This window comes from Phalangium opilio, unplaced genomic scaffold (genome assembly GCF_054372755.1).
Source record: "Phalangium opilio isolate 3A_F unplaced genomic scaffold, DU_Popi_V2 ptg000017l_1, whole genome shotgun sequence".
Taxonomy (NCBI): domain Eukaryota; kingdom Metazoa; phylum Arthropoda; class Arachnida; order Opiliones; family Phalangiidae; genus Phalangium; species Phalangium opilio.
The window spans coordinates 3026736-3045339 of NW_028324151.1; the positions used below are offsets into that span (position 1 = coordinate 3026736).

General features: G+C 35.4%; 2 protein-coding genes across 7 annotated transcripts; both read left to right on the top strand.

The window, feature by feature from the left end:
• Positions 1–173: 173 nt before the first annotated feature.
• Positions 174–5122, top strand: LOC149702482 (uncharacterized). Of its 4 annotated transcripts, none has more exons than XM_089866302.1 (9): positions 174–704; positions 797–1121; positions 1200–1347; positions 2355–2429; positions 2540–2765; positions 2844–2941; positions 3028–3179; positions 3277–3441; positions 3585–5122. In XM_089866302.1, the coding sequence occupies exons 2-9, from the start codon at positions 832–834 to the stop codon at positions 3637–3639; spliced, it is 1209 nt and encodes a 402-aa protein (XP_089722428.1). In that variant the 5' UTR covers positions 174–704; positions 797–831; the 3' UTR covers positions 3640–5122. The 4 variants fall into 4 exon arrangements, with proteins under 4 accessions (XP_089722428.1, XP_089722427.1, XP_089722429.1 ...); XM_089866301.1 differs by having other exon boundaries at positions 174–700; XM_089866303.1 differs by having other exon boundaries at positions 174–700; positions 3820–5122.
• Positions 5123–5599: 477 nt separating this feature from the next.
• On the top strand, positions 5600–18491 carry LOC149702483 (metabotropic glutamate receptor 2-like). Of its 3 annotated transcripts, XR_016381742.1 has the most exons (10): positions 5600–5888; positions 7675–7949; positions 11049–11610; positions 11695–11807; positions 12121–12317; positions 12384–12917; positions 14507–14629; positions 14767–15924; positions 16188–16304; positions 16415–16549. XR_016381742.1 is itself a non-coding variant. In XM_089866313.1 (9 exons), the coding sequence occupies exons 2-9, from the start codon at positions 7930–7932 to the stop codon at positions 16660–16662; spliced, it is 2955 nt and encodes a 984-aa protein (XP_089722439.1). In that variant the 5' UTR covers positions 5600–5888; positions 7675–7929; the 3' UTR covers positions 16663–18491. The 3 variants fall into 3 exon arrangements, 2 of the variants coding, with proteins under 2 accessions (XP_089722439.1, XP_089722440.1); XM_089866313.1 differs by lacking the exon at positions 16188–16304 and having other exon boundaries at positions 16415–18491; XM_089866314.1 differs by lacking the exon at positions 16188–16304 and having other exon boundaries at positions 14767–15912; positions 16415–18491.
• Positions 18492–18604: the final 113 nt, after the last annotated feature.

Below are 18604 nucleotides of genomic sequence, written 5' to 3' on the forward strand. Positions count from 1 at the left end.
ACTGTTCACACGGACAAAATTTCCTCACCGAGGTCAACAGCTTGTCAACAGTGAGAAAATTTTGTCCGTGTGAACAGTGAATTTTATAGAGGCTGGTGAAGCCAGAAAATCTGATGAGCTCAGCACAGCGAGCGTAGCGAGAAAAAGAGTGTCGTCTGAACGGGCCTTGAGGCGGGACCTATAGATGTCACGTGGTACGACGTACTAACGTAGACCAAAAATAGACGAGTTTACGTCATCTTTTGCAACTTATTCTTGCGTGAAACGCGAATGCGGGAGGGTCGTTAAAGCGAGCGAGGAGGTGTTTTTTTCTTTGCCCGCGAGCGTAATCAAGGCAGGTGTTGTAATCAAGTAGGCAGGAAATTTTTACCATAGAAACCTACTGTCAGAACTGAGAACAGGGAAAGTTGTTTTACTTTTGCCGCGGAGGAAGCGAGCTTGCTAGTGGAGAAAACGGGAATTTTTTTGACAGAAATCATGAAAAGCGTGCTATTATAGATGCTTTTACAGTTTAATTATAAATAACGTAACGGGAAAAGTAGGAAGTTGGACGTGTTTTACGCGAAAACTAGTTTTAATTTTAATTTGTTAAAATATTTTGCGTCAAATAAGACGTGCTGTAGTTAATTCTCTTTTGAAAAATAATACAACAAAGACTTCCATACCACCACCACTCTCTCTGCTTAGATATATTCTAAAAGTAGGTGTGCTCTTTTGTTATGTTTATTGGATGCAATGCAAATTTTTGCAAGTATTGAAATTTAAATTTAAATTTTCGTGATTCATACAATACAAGGCATTTAAACAAAACGGAGGTATGAGGCGCATTGTATGGCTGAATCTGTAGGGTTGAGTCATGCTAGAGGAGTTGTTGCAATACCTAACCATCACCACCACCACCATAATAATCAGTATATAAACGATATTTCACTGGATTTCCGAGATATCAAACGTATACTAATAAACGAGGGATTGAAAGATATCGCTCATTTGAATGTCGGTGATCAACTTGTTTATTTGCTTGAAGAAAGGCGATATTTGCAACAGGAACTGCTTGAACTAAGTGCGGCTTACCGTGACAATAACGTTTTAAACTTTCAAGCAATGTTGGAGAAACAAAAGTAAGTACAGATCATTGCTTTATAAATATTTATTTATATGCTTGGTTTGTTTACAAAATATTAAACAAAATTTATCAGAGATGATTATGAGTCGGAATTACACGATCAACGATTAGCTATGCAGGAGGTGAAGGAACAGCTGGACAGAGTTCATCAGAATGACGTTCAGCAGCTTGAAAATGAAAAGAAACTCATGGAACAAGATTTAAAAATGGCACAGGATAAGGTCTAATTTCATATTAAAGCAATACTCTGCTCTGCTCCTGCTTTATTATGCCAAAATTAGAATAAAGGCGATAATAATATTGCTTGCGTTACTCCGTGTGGTTTCCAATGTGCTAAGGTTGTAAAGTACCCTACGATGATCTAAGGGTATACAGTGTCTCACATACGCTATAAAGTAACATGAACTTTAGAAATGCCTGCCCAATTCAATACTCCCGGGATACAGTGACCACGACACCATAAGGTGCCATTTCTACTTTAGCATACATTTTTTCTCTTTGTAAATCGTAAATCAAATCTTAAATCTTGAAAATTAACACAATCATAAATAACCCCTTGCAGTGACAAAGTTCACACTGACTTTATCAACCCCACCGCTACAAATCGCCTCCTAGTGAGATCAGAATCAGATAAGGCTTTGTATACAAATGAAAACCGGTTCTTAAGTCGTAAAACCAGAGGGTCAGGGACACTATATATATTCATAAGGGACTAGAAAACAACGCAAAATTCTTCATTTCCAGTACGGGTTGGTTTAAAAATGATTCTACACTTCTACAAACGCTTATAAAATACGTTTCACAATTCCTTTTACAACCTAAGCTTTATACTGAACTTCAAAACCGTCCTTGTGACACGATTTTTGAACTATCAAAGCGTTGAATTGATAGTCACTTTTACCAGTCCCCTTTATAATTGAATCGTCCATGAAATAAAGCGCGCTTCTGCCTATTTCCCCCGTGAATCACAATAACTAAATAACTATAGCTAACATCCCATAACCACATAACTAACTAAATAACTGGTTATCAGCCCATAACTCTGTTGGTTATTACACATAACCACACGGAGTAAATAAAAAATATAGTTTCTGGCCCCTATAGTTATTAAATACGTAACGTCTACCAGCATATTATGAATGATTATAGAGGGCAGATTCTCGCTTTAAAACTAAAAAAAACGCCCAATTCTCCGTCTCTTGTTTCTAAAACATTTAATTCAATTCAGATAAGCGAACTGCAAGGAATTATAGATAAGTTACAAGTAGAGGGGAAATTGACTATCGAAACAAAATGCACATGTGTAAGAAACTAATATCACTTAGTTTACTTTAATTTTGATGGATTTTAGTTTAGGAATTGTCTTTTTAAATTTTTTTATTTATAAAATAAATAATATTTTGCGATGTACAGAAAGATAATCTAAAACAAGTGTGCGAACACCGAGATAATTTGCAAATTCAACTCAACGAACAACAAAATTTAATCAGCCAATTGAAAGATAAAATTCGAGTTTTAGAGAAATTGAATCGACAAATTGAGTTGGATAATGAAACGCTGTCGTTTAAGTTGAGCGAAGTTTTGGCACAGTATGATGATTTGGAGGATCAGTTACGTAAAGAAAAGACCATAAGTCGAAGTAATTTCTCCCCTAAAGGTTAAAGTTCAAGTTACAAACTTACAAAGTGTAATTTTTTTTTTTTTTTTTGTTCTTTAGGAAATTCCACAGCTCGCCAATCTACGTCATCTGATTCCCCCAGTCGTATAAATAATTTGCATTCGTTATTAGAAAACAAAATTTCAACAGCTCATCATGTAAGACATGTTTTTGCATTTTCGGTAAATGTTTATTCGTTAACTGATTGTGGTTGTTGTTGTTTTTCTGTTTTAATTATTTTTAGGAGCTGGGTCTTGTCAGTCAAATTAAAAAGCTCCAATTCCAAGTGTCAAAACTTCAAGATGATTTAATCGCTTCCAATAAGAAGAACGAGTTGCTCATGATCAAGTATCAGCAAAGAAAACAACGGCACCGAGAAAGAATTTACAAAATTAAGTGAGTTTTGCTTGTTGGTTTGTTGTGTTTGGTTCCATTTTGTTTTTTGATGTTTTTGTGTTTGTTAATGGGACTTTTTCTTTTTTGACAACAAAAGAGGTGAAATTGAAGAACAAACTCGAGATTATCAAGGCAGACTTTCAACTTTGTCACATTCGAAAGAAATGGCTGAAAAATCTCTATCGAAAGAAATGGAATGGAGGGCCAAAGTTGAAACGGATTGTTCCAAGCTTTTAAATGAAAAACGACATTTGCTTTTAAAGTAAGACACCTTTTTTTAATTTAATTTGATTTTTAAATTAATGTTTGTTTACTAAAATTAAAATAATTAGTGAAAATGCAGCTGAAACCGCTAATATTTTAACTAATTAATTACTAATCATTACAACAATTTTTCTGCCTCAGGCTGGTTGATTTTCAGGATCAAACTAACTGTAAACATAAAGATAAGGAGTTTTAACTTAACCTAAAAAAAACCGGTTTTTCCTTCTATTCTAAACAAATTTTTATTCAACTAATTTTACTAACTAATTAATAAATTTAATTAACTTCTCCCTCCCTAATTTTATTTAACACTCGCGTTAATTTGTTGGTTATTGGTAGTAAACTAGTAATATAATAGAGTATAATTTTAATCTAGTCAATTATCGAGCGAAAACCTTGCATTTTTACAAATACTCAAAAACTTTTGAAGAAACAACAAGGAAATTAATTAAGAAGTGTTTAAATTTTAAAACAAATTGCCAAATATAGCACAAAATAATTAATTAGTGAAACTTTGTTAGTTAGTTAGTTAGTTACCGATTTTTAATAATATTTAATATTAGAAGCCCATTTTTCGTCCAATTATAAAAGCTTTAAAATTATATTTTATTAATCTTTAATTTTCTTTATTAATTCGTTAGAATTTGCTTTTATTTTTTTAATTTTATTTAACGTTAATATTCCGTCCAGTTGGAAGCATTTAGTTGAGAAATAATTAATTATTAATTACGTTTCTTTATTTTTTAAGTTAGTTTTAAGTTTAATTAATTAATTAATAATTATTTTTGTGTTAGATTTTAATTTTTTTTTTTAATATTTTTATTTTAGTATTAATTTTAATTGTACAAAATTAAACAGTATTGCTAATAAAACATACATTCTTCTTAATTATTCATTATTCAAAGGTAAGTACAATATTTAGAAACCAATACATAAGGAAAATAATAAATATTAAAATTAAAATTTAAGAAACCAAAAGAAAACAATTTTTTATATTTTTAAGAGAAAAAAATGTAAAATTAAAAACTTTTAAGATCATTTTTATTTTTTAAGTCTTCAAAACAATGTAGGTAGAAAATTTCGCACAAAAAAATTAAAAAACGAAGCCATGTGCTAAAGATAAAACCAAGCCAACCTTGACAAAAAAAAAATAGTAATAATAGGCGTTTTTAAGAAAGAAATCTCTTGTCAAGGCCATTTTCCTTAATTACAAATTTTCGTCAAGAGAGTCAAGATTTAACAGAGTTAATTATAAAATAATAATATAGACAAATATTTAATTTTTCCGACGAAAAAATACTATAGATATTAAAGGAAGAAAATTTTAATTAAATTCGTCCAGTGGTTGCGTAAAAATTATAATAATATTAGAAGAAGTCATGGTCCAGTGTTTTTTGGCTCTGATTTATTTTTGCTACAATTTGGCTAAGTTTTTTTTAACTAAAAAGATATATTTAACGCAGTATTATCACGTTTTTATTTAGTCTAAAAATATAACAATTTTTCAGGAAGTGTAATTACGTATACATTGTGACCTTTGACCTTGACAAAAATAGGCTTAGTGTAGGTGATTTTGTGTCAAACATCTACTTTATGATTTTAAAACATATCTCATTAAATAATAATCATTGTAGACCAAAATTGTAACTAAATTAAATTGTCAATATTAAAATTTAAAATGATTCTTTTAAATTAAATAAGTATTTATATTTTAGGCCTAACATACATTGACCCCGGTTTCTAGGCTATGACGTAATATTAAAAACCGCGGGAAACGGGGTCTACTTGAGTCATTTTCAAGTGAACTTTCGTCATGTGCCGTAACGGTAAGGAATAAGGATCGACTTTTATTTTCTAAGTAAGCGTACGTAGGTTTAAGTTTTTTTTTAAATAATATCTGCAAACGATTATAGTTTAAAAAACTTTAATAAGGATATCCTGTCATTATTATCTAACAACCGAGAACTTCTCAAGAGCGTAACGTCTTTTGAGGGTCAATAGAGTCTAAGCCTTTGACAGATAGAGTAATAACTTAACTTTTAAGTTTTAGGCGCTTGGAAATTTGCCTAGTCGATTTAAAGTGCGTAGTTCGAAAGACTTCGATTAAGAAAATAGGCCAAACAAAGTTAACAAGAAGAATCAATGATTAAATCAACAGGTGATATTTAGGCTTAAATCTTCCATTTTTTCGCAACTTTGGCGCTGCTAACCGGAACCTAAAATTCACCTTCCTCGTCTCGCGCGCGTTTAGATATTTCCCGCGTTTATCGGAGCCGGTCACTAGTGATCTTTGAACGCGGGATGTTCGCGGCTTTTTTTCCCGCCCGCGATAAAAATGTGAAAACTTAAATAGTTCTATCATGGATTTCACAAAAAATGTGCGGTTTTCTTCTAAAAAACCTTCGAGAAAAGTGAAAGTCATACTCTGCTACTCCTAATATTCAGGTCAGTAAAATATTATTACACTTTTAAGTCCGTACATATAATTATTTAAATATTATCACCATTGAAATTAACGCTTCGATGACTACCTATTATTTTATACTTGAATCGCCCGTAATTTCTTTATGTTTCAAGGGAATCCCGTTTCGAATAGGTTCATTAACTTTAGTACCATTGGAAGTTGAAATTAACCTTAATTATGAATTATGAAAATTATAGTGTTTAATCCTTTTAATGATAATATATAGGCTTAAATAGATACTATACTCTAAAGTGGTCTGGTACAAAACTACCCATTATTTTTAACAAGTACCGGAACAAATCTTAGATATCAGTTGTCCATTAGTTATAGTAGCAAAACCATTTATGATAAGAACAAGAGTTGATAAAAGTACTTAAGTTCATAAAATATCAATTAAAATAAATATAGCTTCTTGGTATTTGAACTTAATTTTGATAGGATATAATATTAGACACGCAAATAATTGCAATAAAACTACTTTCGCGTATTACACGTTAACAATACACCGTTGTCTTGTTATGGTCAATACAATAATTGCAAGTGCCCTAGACTGACCTTGATAAGTTAATTTGTTCGAAATTAATCCCGGAAATGCAACAGTTTTCGGCAGTCGCTGTTGGACTCCAACTTAACTGAAGTTCTTCTGCCATATTGTCCATTGCAATTTATTTATTAAACCTTCCATGAATGTTCCATTAAGTTTTAAATTAAAACCCCTTTAATGAAGGATTATCAATCCGTTGAAAGACATTTCAATATTCATGGCAAAATTAGTAATATTCACGATGCTATTAACTAAAGGCCGATGGAAGGCATTACTTGTATCGAGCTTGTAACCAATAAATGTAATAAAAGAAGTCCCGCTGATTGTTAAACTGAAGGACAAAGGCGAGAGTAATGGTGAGACATGTAAGTTCCTGATGGCCTTTACCCATTTCAGATCAAAGGGTCGGACACTTACGGGGATAGGGGTTAATGTTAATTTGGTACAGTTTTGAAAGGCTTCTTATTTTTTTTGCGTTCAATGTCCGACACCTTGGTTAGAATAATGAGCTGTTCAATATGCGACTAAATAAATCCTCGATTCTGGAATGGTTTCCTGGACTTTCCCGAGATCGTAATGTAAAAATAATAGGCAATCCCTGTCCCTTCTATTTATTAACTACCCAGTTGATAGACTTAGAAGGAAACAACACGATTGGTGGAGAATTGTTAGCTAAGAACTTTGAATAGTAAATTAGTGTAGAATTATTTGGTGTTTTATTCCTAAGGTGCGAAAGAATCGAAAGACCTAATAGAAACTTCTGTAGCAAGAAGCTCAAAGATTACAATCTGCTTATAAATTCCAACGCATTTTAATTAAATTGAATTAAAAGAAATATTGTCTGCTTTTGATCCCAAATTTTAGACAAACCAAGGCTCTCAAAGATTAGATGATTTAGATCATTAGAATCTGTAGTATCGCTTCCAATACATATTTTAAATTAAAAAAAAAAAAAATACGTGAAACTCAAAAACTGAAAGAAAACGAAAATTTATTTACTATTTTCGATTTTAACTTCTTTTATTTTTTAAACAATATTATAATAATACAAAAAAACCTTGAATTATTATTTTTGGTTAAGAAACGAATTATTAAGAGTCGACACCGTGTCTAGCGAATGTCGTTGAAATTTCTATACGTTTATTGAATTTATTTTTTATTTATTTATTTTTTCATCGTTCTATATATTTTCGAAGTGTAAAGGAACTTTTTTTTCTTTGCAGATAGAATTCGGAAGATGATCTTACCAAGACCATCTTGAGATAAATAAAAAAAAAAGGAAAACTAGGACTATCTAGCTACCAGTACAATTCTGGGTGGCCAGCGATGAACAGCAAGCAGCCTATAGGATATTCAAAATGGAGTACAGCTGGAACAGAAATTATTATAACTACTACTTCGTCGTGATGGTGGACTCTGCGGCCAAATAGCTTTTTCGCTTTTATCTATTTTTTCCATTTCGTGATCCTGCCTGAACTATGGGAACCCTAATTAGAAGGTTAGTAAATTATTCAAGAAACAGTGTATAAGAAAGTTGAAGGGATGTACAACAATGCGTTATGAAGGGGCGTGGCCTATATCAAACTTATCTTCCATCAAATAGAGCTCTACTGAGCATGCGTGAATTTCGTAGCGTTATCAATGTTTTAGGTATGGGCATCTTACTTCTTACTTTCCGTTGAATCTATTCTCCGCTTACAGTCACGTGGTATTGCCCAATCACTACCGCCTGAAATAGTAACGCTACTACATCAAAATATAGTTCCATATAACGCCATGTACATCCCTTTAAACTATGAAATAAATTTTATAAATAAAATATGTTAATTAGGCGTTTCACTATCTCTTTAAGATAAGAAACCGCGCATAATTAATTACTAGCACGTGCGTCATTAATTCGTTATTTTGTTTAATAAATCAATTAATCGTATCCTGCTTAATTAGTGTAAGGAATACGGTCAATTAATTCGGTATAAATGAATTTTTATCACACGGTTTATTTTTATTCCAGCCACGTTTCATATCATTTAAGTTAATCCGGGGGGTTCAAATCCCTGACCTCTAATTAAAGAAAACCAGGCTGTTTATTTCGTGGCTAATAAATCAGACTTCGTCGATACGTAACTTTTATCGAGGCGGCTTGCTTTTTTCTTGGCGGTTGTACAAATACAAAACTTGTAAGGCTACGGACATTTTTATACTCTGGTCATATTAATACCAGAGATACATAAAGCTTATGGGAATGATTGTTGTACATCCATTTTCACTCGACGTATCTAGGCGGATTTTGTGGGAGGAGCTAGAATTTTACCTCGCATATAATCTCTCTCGATGCCTGTTGCACCTTGCACGCGCCCAGGAACTCGCCTCGCGTTGCAACTAACCAATGAAATCACAGCTAGAAACATATTCGAATGATGAGGCGTGACGTATAGTTCTCAAGCCCGGCCCACAAAACCCGCATGGAAATTAACATGGGATATATATGATTCCAATTACTTTTATGTATTCCTGTTATTACTAATTGCTAATAATAATCTTCGAGATAAGAAGGGTGTGTGTGTGATAAAAATGGAAACGACCCTGATCTCACCATTTACTTTTTTTGTTCCCATTTTTATTACTTCTCCCGTTCAAATATGCAAGGGTCTAAATGACCCCTAAACTTGAAACGTGACGTAGTTATTCTCTTATTTGCTGATTAGACATAAAAAAATTAAGGGGGGATTATTTATACGGAAATTACCCTATAAAGTCTCCCCCCCCCAACCCCCCCAAGGAAATGTATAGATTTAGATGTACTAATTGTGGTAATAATTTGTAGTTTAGGAAATCTCAATGAACGGCTTCCCATAGCTCTTGGAAAATAACCCCTAACTACTGACACTTTAATTGTTAAAGTTTATTCAAATCACAAAATTGTCCGAAACTCTTAATTTAGTTCCTATTCCGCGAGTCGAATTGTTTTAATTATACTGCATTCTGCAAATAATTGCTTTCTCCTCTGCAGGACGATAAATATGGGTTTCTTACGAAAAGGGTGTCCATTACTAGGACAATAAGAATAAGTATGACACCTTTTCCCACTTATAGGGGCTATAGAAATTTACTGTGCCCCTTTTCTTACCACTTGTCCTCACAATATCTCCTTACCTAATGGTTTGAGAAGGCTTCTAAGAAAGGTTTTAACAAATATTGAACTTAATTAACAAGTTATTAATCAAGGTAGAGTGATTTGCCTCTCGATTGATTCTCCATCTCTCTCTCTAACTTGGAGTGTAGAAAAGTGTTCGTAGTATAGAGAGATAGAGTTAGTCATGCTGCTGGAAGTTGTATAATTACGGTTTTAGGGTGTCCCTTCTTTCATTCCCGTTTATAGCGTAGTAGGTGGTGACAGTTTGTCGCGCGGGCGGTTCTCTTTGTGTGGACGCTTGGCACGCTCGAGTTTCAACCGGTTTTCCGCCGGTATCCCCTTTTACTTTACTTTACTCGCCCCCCCCCCCTTTTTTACCCGAGACTAGAGTCCAAGAAAAAGAAGCCATTTTAATGGGAAACACCAAGAAGCGTTATTGCGACACAGAGTGGGTCCAAATTTATTTAATATATATAGAATTCTATCTACGCTTAAAAGAATCAGTTATTTCAAGAATTTTGTTTGTAGGTTTTAATTAGTTGGTACTAGTTAAACGCCAACCCTTTTAGAACGGGGTTGTAATAGCATGGACTTTATAATTAGTCCGGGCTAAAGGGACTAGAGACATTTTCTCCCACCGTTTTTTGAGTTTAACCACATGAACTTCAGGGTTGCCATTTATAGACCTTTTTGACGTGTGAAGGGGTAGATACCCTCAGTTTCGGGACATACAAGGCGGTTGATACATTGCCATCCGTCTCTGCGCACTCTCACTACAGCGCAGGCGCCAAAAAGCGAGATGGAAGGTGGAGTTTTACCCTCGTGTCTTTCCCTATTAGTTGCATCGAAATGGTCTATAGACTAATGGCACCCCATGTTATTTCCCCATAGAGATTAATACAGTCGAAGGCAGAGGGCTGCCATTACTCTATTGGAAATATCTATAACGTCCATGCTTGAATTCAAAAATATGATTGAATTCGGGCTTTGAAATACTTAAAGGATATCCGTTATAACGAAACGTTTGCAGACATCCAATATAGCGCAGTGCGAACGCAACCTAAAATAAAAAAGAAATGAAAACCCAATAGAGCTAAATTAATTTGTTTTTGTAAGAAATCCTTCAAATGCAGCCCAGGAGAAGAAACTTTCCAAGTGTTTTTTCTAATCAAGTAATCACTTTTAGAAATTCAGGCGTACAATGGTCTGTCTCTGACCAGTATAAAAACATTCTTCCATTGTTATCGCAACCTCTTATTGCGTTAGAGTCCAGACATTTAAATCTCTCCAATACTTATTAAGAATTTTAGACTATATACTGGTGTATTTCACCATCATCGAGAAGTTATAGGGAGAAACATTGTAAATTGAATCTATATGTTTATTGTTAATAGAAGTTTACCGAAAGGGCGTTTCCATTGCATTGCATTTTTTTTTTCATTAATCTATTATTTACTTGGATAGACGCCGAGCTGGAAGGCTGGGCGTCATGAAAAAGATCTTCACTTGTCGTTCAGTAACCATCAAGAAGACTTGCGTTATGTTGCTCATGTCCTTTCTACGTTTCGTTGCCGCCGGAAGTAACACTTTGGAATGGCCCATTCCTCGCATTACCAACATCAGCGGGGACATTATGTTAGGGGCGTTATTCCCTATTCACGAACGGGACCCCAAGTACGAGTGTGGACGCATTCAAGATGACGGTCTTCAGCAGCTGGAAGCCTTGATTTTTACCCTGAGGAAGATTAACGCGGACCCTAACCTGTTACCGGGGATCACGTTAGGCGTCATTGCCCTGGACAGTTGCGACAGTTCCGCCTACGCCCTGGAACAGAGTTTAGATTTTATAAAAGGATTCATAGCGAGAAATAACGCCAATCAAGATGGACATTTTACTTGTATGGATGGTACGGTTCCCAAGTTTCGAAATGGTAGTTTTGATCGCGTTGTCGGTATAATTGGAGGGCAGTCCAGCGCAGTCTCCATACAGTTGGCCACGCTTTTGCGTCTCTTCAAAGTTCCACAGGTAATCAATAGATTTATTTAGTGGTCAACGTAGAGATTTAGTTAGGTGTTTAATTGCAACATAAGTTTATATCTGGGGTTTTAGATAAGTTACCTCTCGACTAGTCCCACTCTAAGCAACAAGGAAAAATTTGAATACTTCTTTCGAACGGTACCTTCTGACGTAAATCAAGCGCACGCCATACTGGAAATTCTCAAGTAAGCCTACCTACAAAACTTTTCAAACGTTTTTAATGTACGATTGTTTAAATTGCACGACAAATCATAGTAGACCCACTAGATTAGTAAATCCACAAGCGCATGCGCCTTGGCAAACAGTTAAGCATGTTAGGAACTATTTATCGCGTGATTCGGTTTGGTAACCTTGCTATAATAAATGTAATATGATGTTAGGAAGAATTACGATACAATTGTGGTGGTACACTTCTCTCGAAGAGAAGTGGTGTATACTTCTGATACGGATAATAGGAATTATTGCGTAACCATGAAGATTTTCTGAACGTATTTGCAGGGCTTTTCGTTGGACCTATGTCTCCGTTGTTTATTCGGATACGGACTACGGGAATCGTGGCTTCGAGAAGCTGCAGGATTTAGCGCGCCAGTACAACATTTGCTTCTCCAACCCTCAGAGCATCAACGTAGACCATTTCGACGAAGCGGCCTATGACACCGTCATCAGAAACCTGATGCACAGAATTAATGCTCGAGGTAAATTAGTACTTAGACCTCCATTAACTCTCTTACCCCGTGCATGGAGTTAATCCCTTTTTTCAGTGGTAGTTGTATTTGCGGACAAAGTGACTGCTCGCAACTTGATGTCTGCCGCGAAACGTCGCGACGCCATCAACCGGTTCATATGGATCGGAAGTGACGCTTGGGGTGCGCGTGACAGCGTAGTTGGTAACCAAGAGGACGTCGTAGAAGGAGCCATTACGGTCTCACCTTTGGTCCGCAACTTAGTTGGGTTCCAAGAATACTTCACCAACTTGACACCCGACACTAACCGGGTCAACCCCTGGTTCCCGGAGTTCTGGGAAGAACACTTCAACTGTAAATTGTCCAGTTTCAAAATGACCCCGCACAATCAATTCTATCATTGGTGCTCCAATAACAAGAGGATTGGTTCCATTAAAGGATTCAAACCGACAGGGACTTTGCATTTTATACGGGATTCGGTTTACGCCTTTGCTCACGCTTTGCACGATATGCATCAAGATGATTGCAATGGTACACCCGGACTGTGTCCCAAGATGAATTACGCCAATGGAGAAAAACTCAAAGGGTACCTGGAGAAGGTCACTTTCAAAGGTTAGTGAAGTTTTATTTATTGCTACAAAAATGCGCCAAGCAAACGGTACTAGGCCTATCTTCCAATGGACAGTAAATACCCTTAAAGCCTCTGCAAATATTTACCTTTCTTTGTAAAATGGGACCCCATTTAATTACGGTTATATCATATCGATGTATTGACAAAAAAACTTTGGAAAGTTCGGGTTAGAATGATCGTCAAATTTCTAATGCATCTTTAATATCGAGTATTGATTGATTGGCAGTGAAGGATATGTATTTTGGACAATTTTTTTATCTATGACGTTTAGAAAGAATAGATATTCTAGGAGAGGTGTTACTGGTTTCTAAAAAAAGTATATGAAGGTACTAAAATTCCCCATGAACTTTGAACTATATCTTTTCTGATATTCATAAGAAAACTATATAGTGAATGAAAATGCAATATAAATCGAAGAGATTAAAGTTAAGAATTTGTTATGAATTTCTTTATAGTAAAATATAAATGTTTTAAGTCGACTCTAGTATCAAATGCAAATAGGAAAAATAGAAAGTGTGGCACAAACAAATAGATACTTTTAAAAAAGTCACGGGTTTGACCACATTGTTTACAAGCTTAAGACGAAACATATAGGTATATGGACGACAAAGACTTTATACAAGTCTTCATAGAACTCTTTCATTAACCTTGCCTTCCCAGTGCCACAGTATTACTTTCTATTATTTAAATTTGCCTTTGATATCGTACTCAATATCTCTTGGATGAAATTTAAAATATATTTATCCGCGAAGAGCGGCCGAAGAAGCTAGCTTTTGTGGTCCCGGAAACTTTGTTGACAAAACTTCCGATTAGAAAATTCAGAGTACTCAGGAAATAGGAAGATATCGTTTCATATTTCCATATAAGCAAAGCCAAAGGCAAAGCCAGGCGCTCTTTAAATATCCATTACAAAGTGTATAACCGGGAGGCTGTCCAAATAATAACAATGTCAACTATTGTTATTCCTGGCTTCTTTTTATTGACGACCAAAAGGGGTTTTTGCTCTTTTCATTTTTTTTCTAAGATAGTAATACTGTATAAAAGGAGATGATATATTGGCGTTGGAAATGATAAGGGCGCGATATCTTCTTACTGTAATAGTGTCCTTCAAGATTTGCCCAGTACTTAGCTACGTTCGCATTTGAAAGGGGTGGCCATATTGGTCTGAGAAGAATTGGAGGGAGTTCAAAAATGGGTCATGGAAAGGTGGTTTTTATGAGTTGTTCCTTGGGTTTAAAAATGTTTCAATGGTTAAGATTATAACATTGTACCATTACAATAAATGTATGCATAAAGATCGGGGAAAAGTTTTATTATTATTATTATTTTAAGTACCTTGGTCTGTTTATCTTTGGTATAACGTGGTATGTACGTTAACACATGTCCATAATATATGTTCCATATGTTCAATGTCTGTTAACACTTTGAAAAAAAATACTCAATGCGAACGTAGCCATTAGTACATCATCATTCTTAAAAGTTTACATTAATGTTTTCCCTCCCCCCGTCCGCCTTTCCTATCCACCTATACCTCTTCCCTTTTGGCTGTCGGTATCTTTTCCGCCTGAAGATGAGAGTGGCAACAATTTCCGTTTCCTTCCAAGCGGTGACGCACCGCCACGTTATAGTATACTCAACTTCCAGCGTCTGCCAGATAACACCTACCATTGGAGACCCGTCGGAACTTACTCCCGTAAGCTATAAGAAAGAAATACAACCACCAAAAACAATATATTTTAACAACCCTCCCCGTTCCCCAAAGAACTACAGCGTCTAAAACTTCTTGTGTTTATTTATTTGTGTTGTTATTTTGGCGGGTAACCCATCAAGTAGTCAGTGAGGAGGAGAAGGCCAAATTGGAACTGGATAGCAACGCCATGAGGTTCAAATTCGACGAGCCGGCGTTCCCTAGGTCGTTTTGTTCGGAACCTTGCCGACCTGGTCAAGCCAAACTCCAACTTGAAGGCGATACCTGTTGCTGGTTGTGTACCAATTGTTCCATGTACCAGTTCTTGGAAACGGAGTTCCGGTGTAGCGATTGTCCTTATGGTACCTTCCCGAGTGAGAGTAAGACAGAGTGCAAACCGATTGAAGAAGAATACCTGAGTTATACCAGCGTTTGGGCCATTGCCAGTATGGGTTTCGCCGGTTTGGGTATCGTCTTCGTTGTATTTGTCGCCCTGGTTTTTTGGGCCTATAGTGACACTCCTATTATAAAAGCCGCGGGTCGCGAACTGAGTTACCTTTTATTGGGTGGCATTTTTCTGTCATTCAGTATGACTTTTATCATCATTTCGCGTCCATCACCGTGGACGTGCGGTATTACCAGATTCTTCTTGGGGTTCTGTTACACCCTTTGCTACGCCGCTATTGTCACAAAGACCAATAGAATCGCTAGAATCTTTAACCAAAGACGTAAAAGACCTTGTAAGAAACCACGCTACACTAGTCCGCGTTCCCAGCTAATTATCACGGCGTTCTTGGTGTCCGTTGAAGTCATTATTAACGGCACTTGGTTGATTTATAACCCGGCTGAGGTCACCCACGTTTATCCAACGAGAGATGACAATGTTTTGATTTGTTTGGGGTCGGACAATGCCTCGTATCTAGTTGGGCTGATCTACCCCTTCATTTTAATCGGGTTTTGTACCGTTTACGCGTTCAAGACGCGTAAGTGCCCGGATGGTTTTAACGAAGCGCGGTACCTGACTTTCACTAATTACACGACGTGCGTCATATGGTTGGCCTTTCTACCACTTTTCGTCTTGGCCAGTAGTAACGGGATACGGTCGGTGACCTTATCGTTCCTGTTGAATTTGAGTGGAGCCGTGCAATTGGCCTGTCTCTTTATGCCCAAGGTTTATATCGCGCTTTTGAAACCCGAGAAGAATACCAAAGAAAGCGTCATGTGTCATCACAATCGGAATCTCAATGTGGCCCAGAATTCGAGCAATCCTTCGATTCTAGTCAATGGAGGTACTGGTAGTAGTTAGTGTCGTAATGTTTAAAAACTTCCTGTCGAGTAATTTTCTTTTCTAAACCTTCTAAGACCATAAGTTTATAAGATATGTTACGTAAGTATGACACTACCCATACTTCGTAATGCTAGAGAATTAGAGAGAGCTTATGCAACATATCTTATGAACTATCGAAGCTTTCGTATTCATGGCAACATTTCTACATCCTTTTATTTTGCGCTTATGCTTTTGCCAGTTTTTATTTATTTATTTTTTTATCTTGAATTTTCTTAGATATTTTTATCAAGAACCTATAAAAATTCTTGCCCGTGTTTCGTTGCATAATTTCTTAATTTATGCAAGCCTGGAAATCTCTCTTTATTATTAATTATCGTTTGAACGCTTTTTGATGTAAGCAAAATATTTCAAACTTTAGGTTCTTGATTCTTCTTACAATCATTTTGACTCTTAAAGACCCATAAATTGTGTGTGTGGATATTTTTCGCCTTGTCAAAATTTAGCTCAGTTGGATCTTCAAGTCAGTAGCAGTTGTCCCAGTACAAGTAGTCAATCGGCACGTAGTCCCGGTCCTTTGGTGGTCCCTAATATAACCCTATTGATACAAGAACCACCTCACCAGAATTCTAATCCCTCAACTCAAGTATCTCCCGATAAAAAAGAGGTCGGTCTTACCGAGGAAGTAAAACCGGAAACTGCCAAAGAAGAGATGGATAACAAGTTCAACAATTTGTTCAGCAAAACACTTTAATATTTTTCAATCGTACGCAATTTGGCAAAAAGACGCGGCTGTAGGCCTATGACGTCAAATTGCCTATTTTCTTTCCCCCCCATTTCGAAATATGATTGTCTCAATTTTCAATTAGAAAACTAACTTTAGATTTAACATTTTCAAGAATAATTTCGTTCAATATATCTCAATGGTATTCTCTATTACAAAGTTGTCCCCAACGTTGGGGATACACAGTTAACTCCCCCTCTCTCTACCGAAATTACTCTATATACCATTTTGAAACCTTACAGCCCAGGGGAAATTAAAAATGTAAGTTTATCTTCATTAGTCAGTTTGAAAAACATGTACTAATTTCCGTTACTATTCGTATTTATAACGATCTATTCATACCTCCACGCACCCAAATATAAACCCCATCAATACCACCCAATGTGTGGGTGAAAGTAAAAAACATGTTTTCAAAATGAAAAAAAGAAAAATATGTTTACTTGACAAAATGTTCTCTAAAATGAGATAGAACGGTAAAAATTCCGTTCCGGATTAGAGATCTCATAGACCGTGACCCTTTTAATTTAAAAGTAATTTTTAGCTAGATCTTAATTCGTCGATTTATCTTTCTTTTTTCTTTCCACTTAATGAAAGGGAAAATAAACTTTACAAGAAACGGTACGATGAGCTAGTTACTTCCAGTTCTAATTTTGTAATTTTTTCGTTTTTAAATAGAGAGGGAAATTTTCTTGGTTGCATGGTAGTCATTAACGAGATTAGGACCAGTAGAGCGAAACATTCGCTGAAAGCTGCGAAATATCTGTTGCCGAGGCTTAATTCTAACTTCTATAAGGGCCAAAAACAATCTACAAATTTGAATTAGAAATAAATCTTAGAGGGTTTTCAATTAGCCTTATTCCTGATCAGCGCCACCTACCCATAGCGGCGACTTTGAGAACTACTGTAAGCGGCAAGCCAATCAGATGTCGCTAAAATCTGGTGACGTCATTTTTGGTAAGACCCCCGAGAGTGCCAGTCAGTGACGTCACCAGATTTTAGCGACATCTGATTGGCTTGCCGCTTACAGTAGTTCTCAAAGTCGCCGCTATGGGTAGGTGGCGCTGATCAGGAATAAGGCTAATTTCTGAAGGAATGTACAATGTGTTTGTAGAGTTTTACTGGGCATGCGCGAATTTCGTAGCGTTATCGTAGTACATCAGCATTTCCACGCTTACTACGGTTAAGCAGACGACGGACAGTCACGACTCACGTGACATTGCCCAATCACTTCTCCAGGAAATAGTTCCTGACACATTACGCGTTGAACATCCCTTCCCTTTAAATTCTCAATTTGAAATATACGATATAATCATGCATCTTGAAGTTTTATAGTCTAGTCAATTTAAACATTAGGGTGTGAACTGAATTCCATGTGGTGTGGAGCCAGCTATAGTATAATTAAACATCCATCTCTAGGTGTAGAATTAGTTTCTAATTAAGATAAGTAGTTTATATAAGAAAATTTTATTTACATTATATGAACGGTTACAATTTTAAATCAAATTAATATATATTAAATTAATAGATATTAATCTTATATCAATTATAATATATTAACAAGAATTTCTTCATACATTTAAAATAAAGGGTTTAAAAAACAGTATTATCATATTATTGAATATATCAACAACATACTTTAATTATTTTATGGTTAAATTTATTTGACAAATTTTTATTATATAAAAATGACACTGACTCAAGTTTTGTTTTTACTTGTATAATTGAAAATATATCATATTGTTATAAAAACTCGAATTTTTAAACTTCATTATAGAGATTTTATTACTTTTTATGTTAATTAATTGAGACGTTTTGTTTTTTATCTCTTTTAATTTCCCTTCTATTTATTTTCTTAGGACGAAGGTCATTCTATCATTCTATTGGATTTCCGAAAAACTTCAATCAAACGATT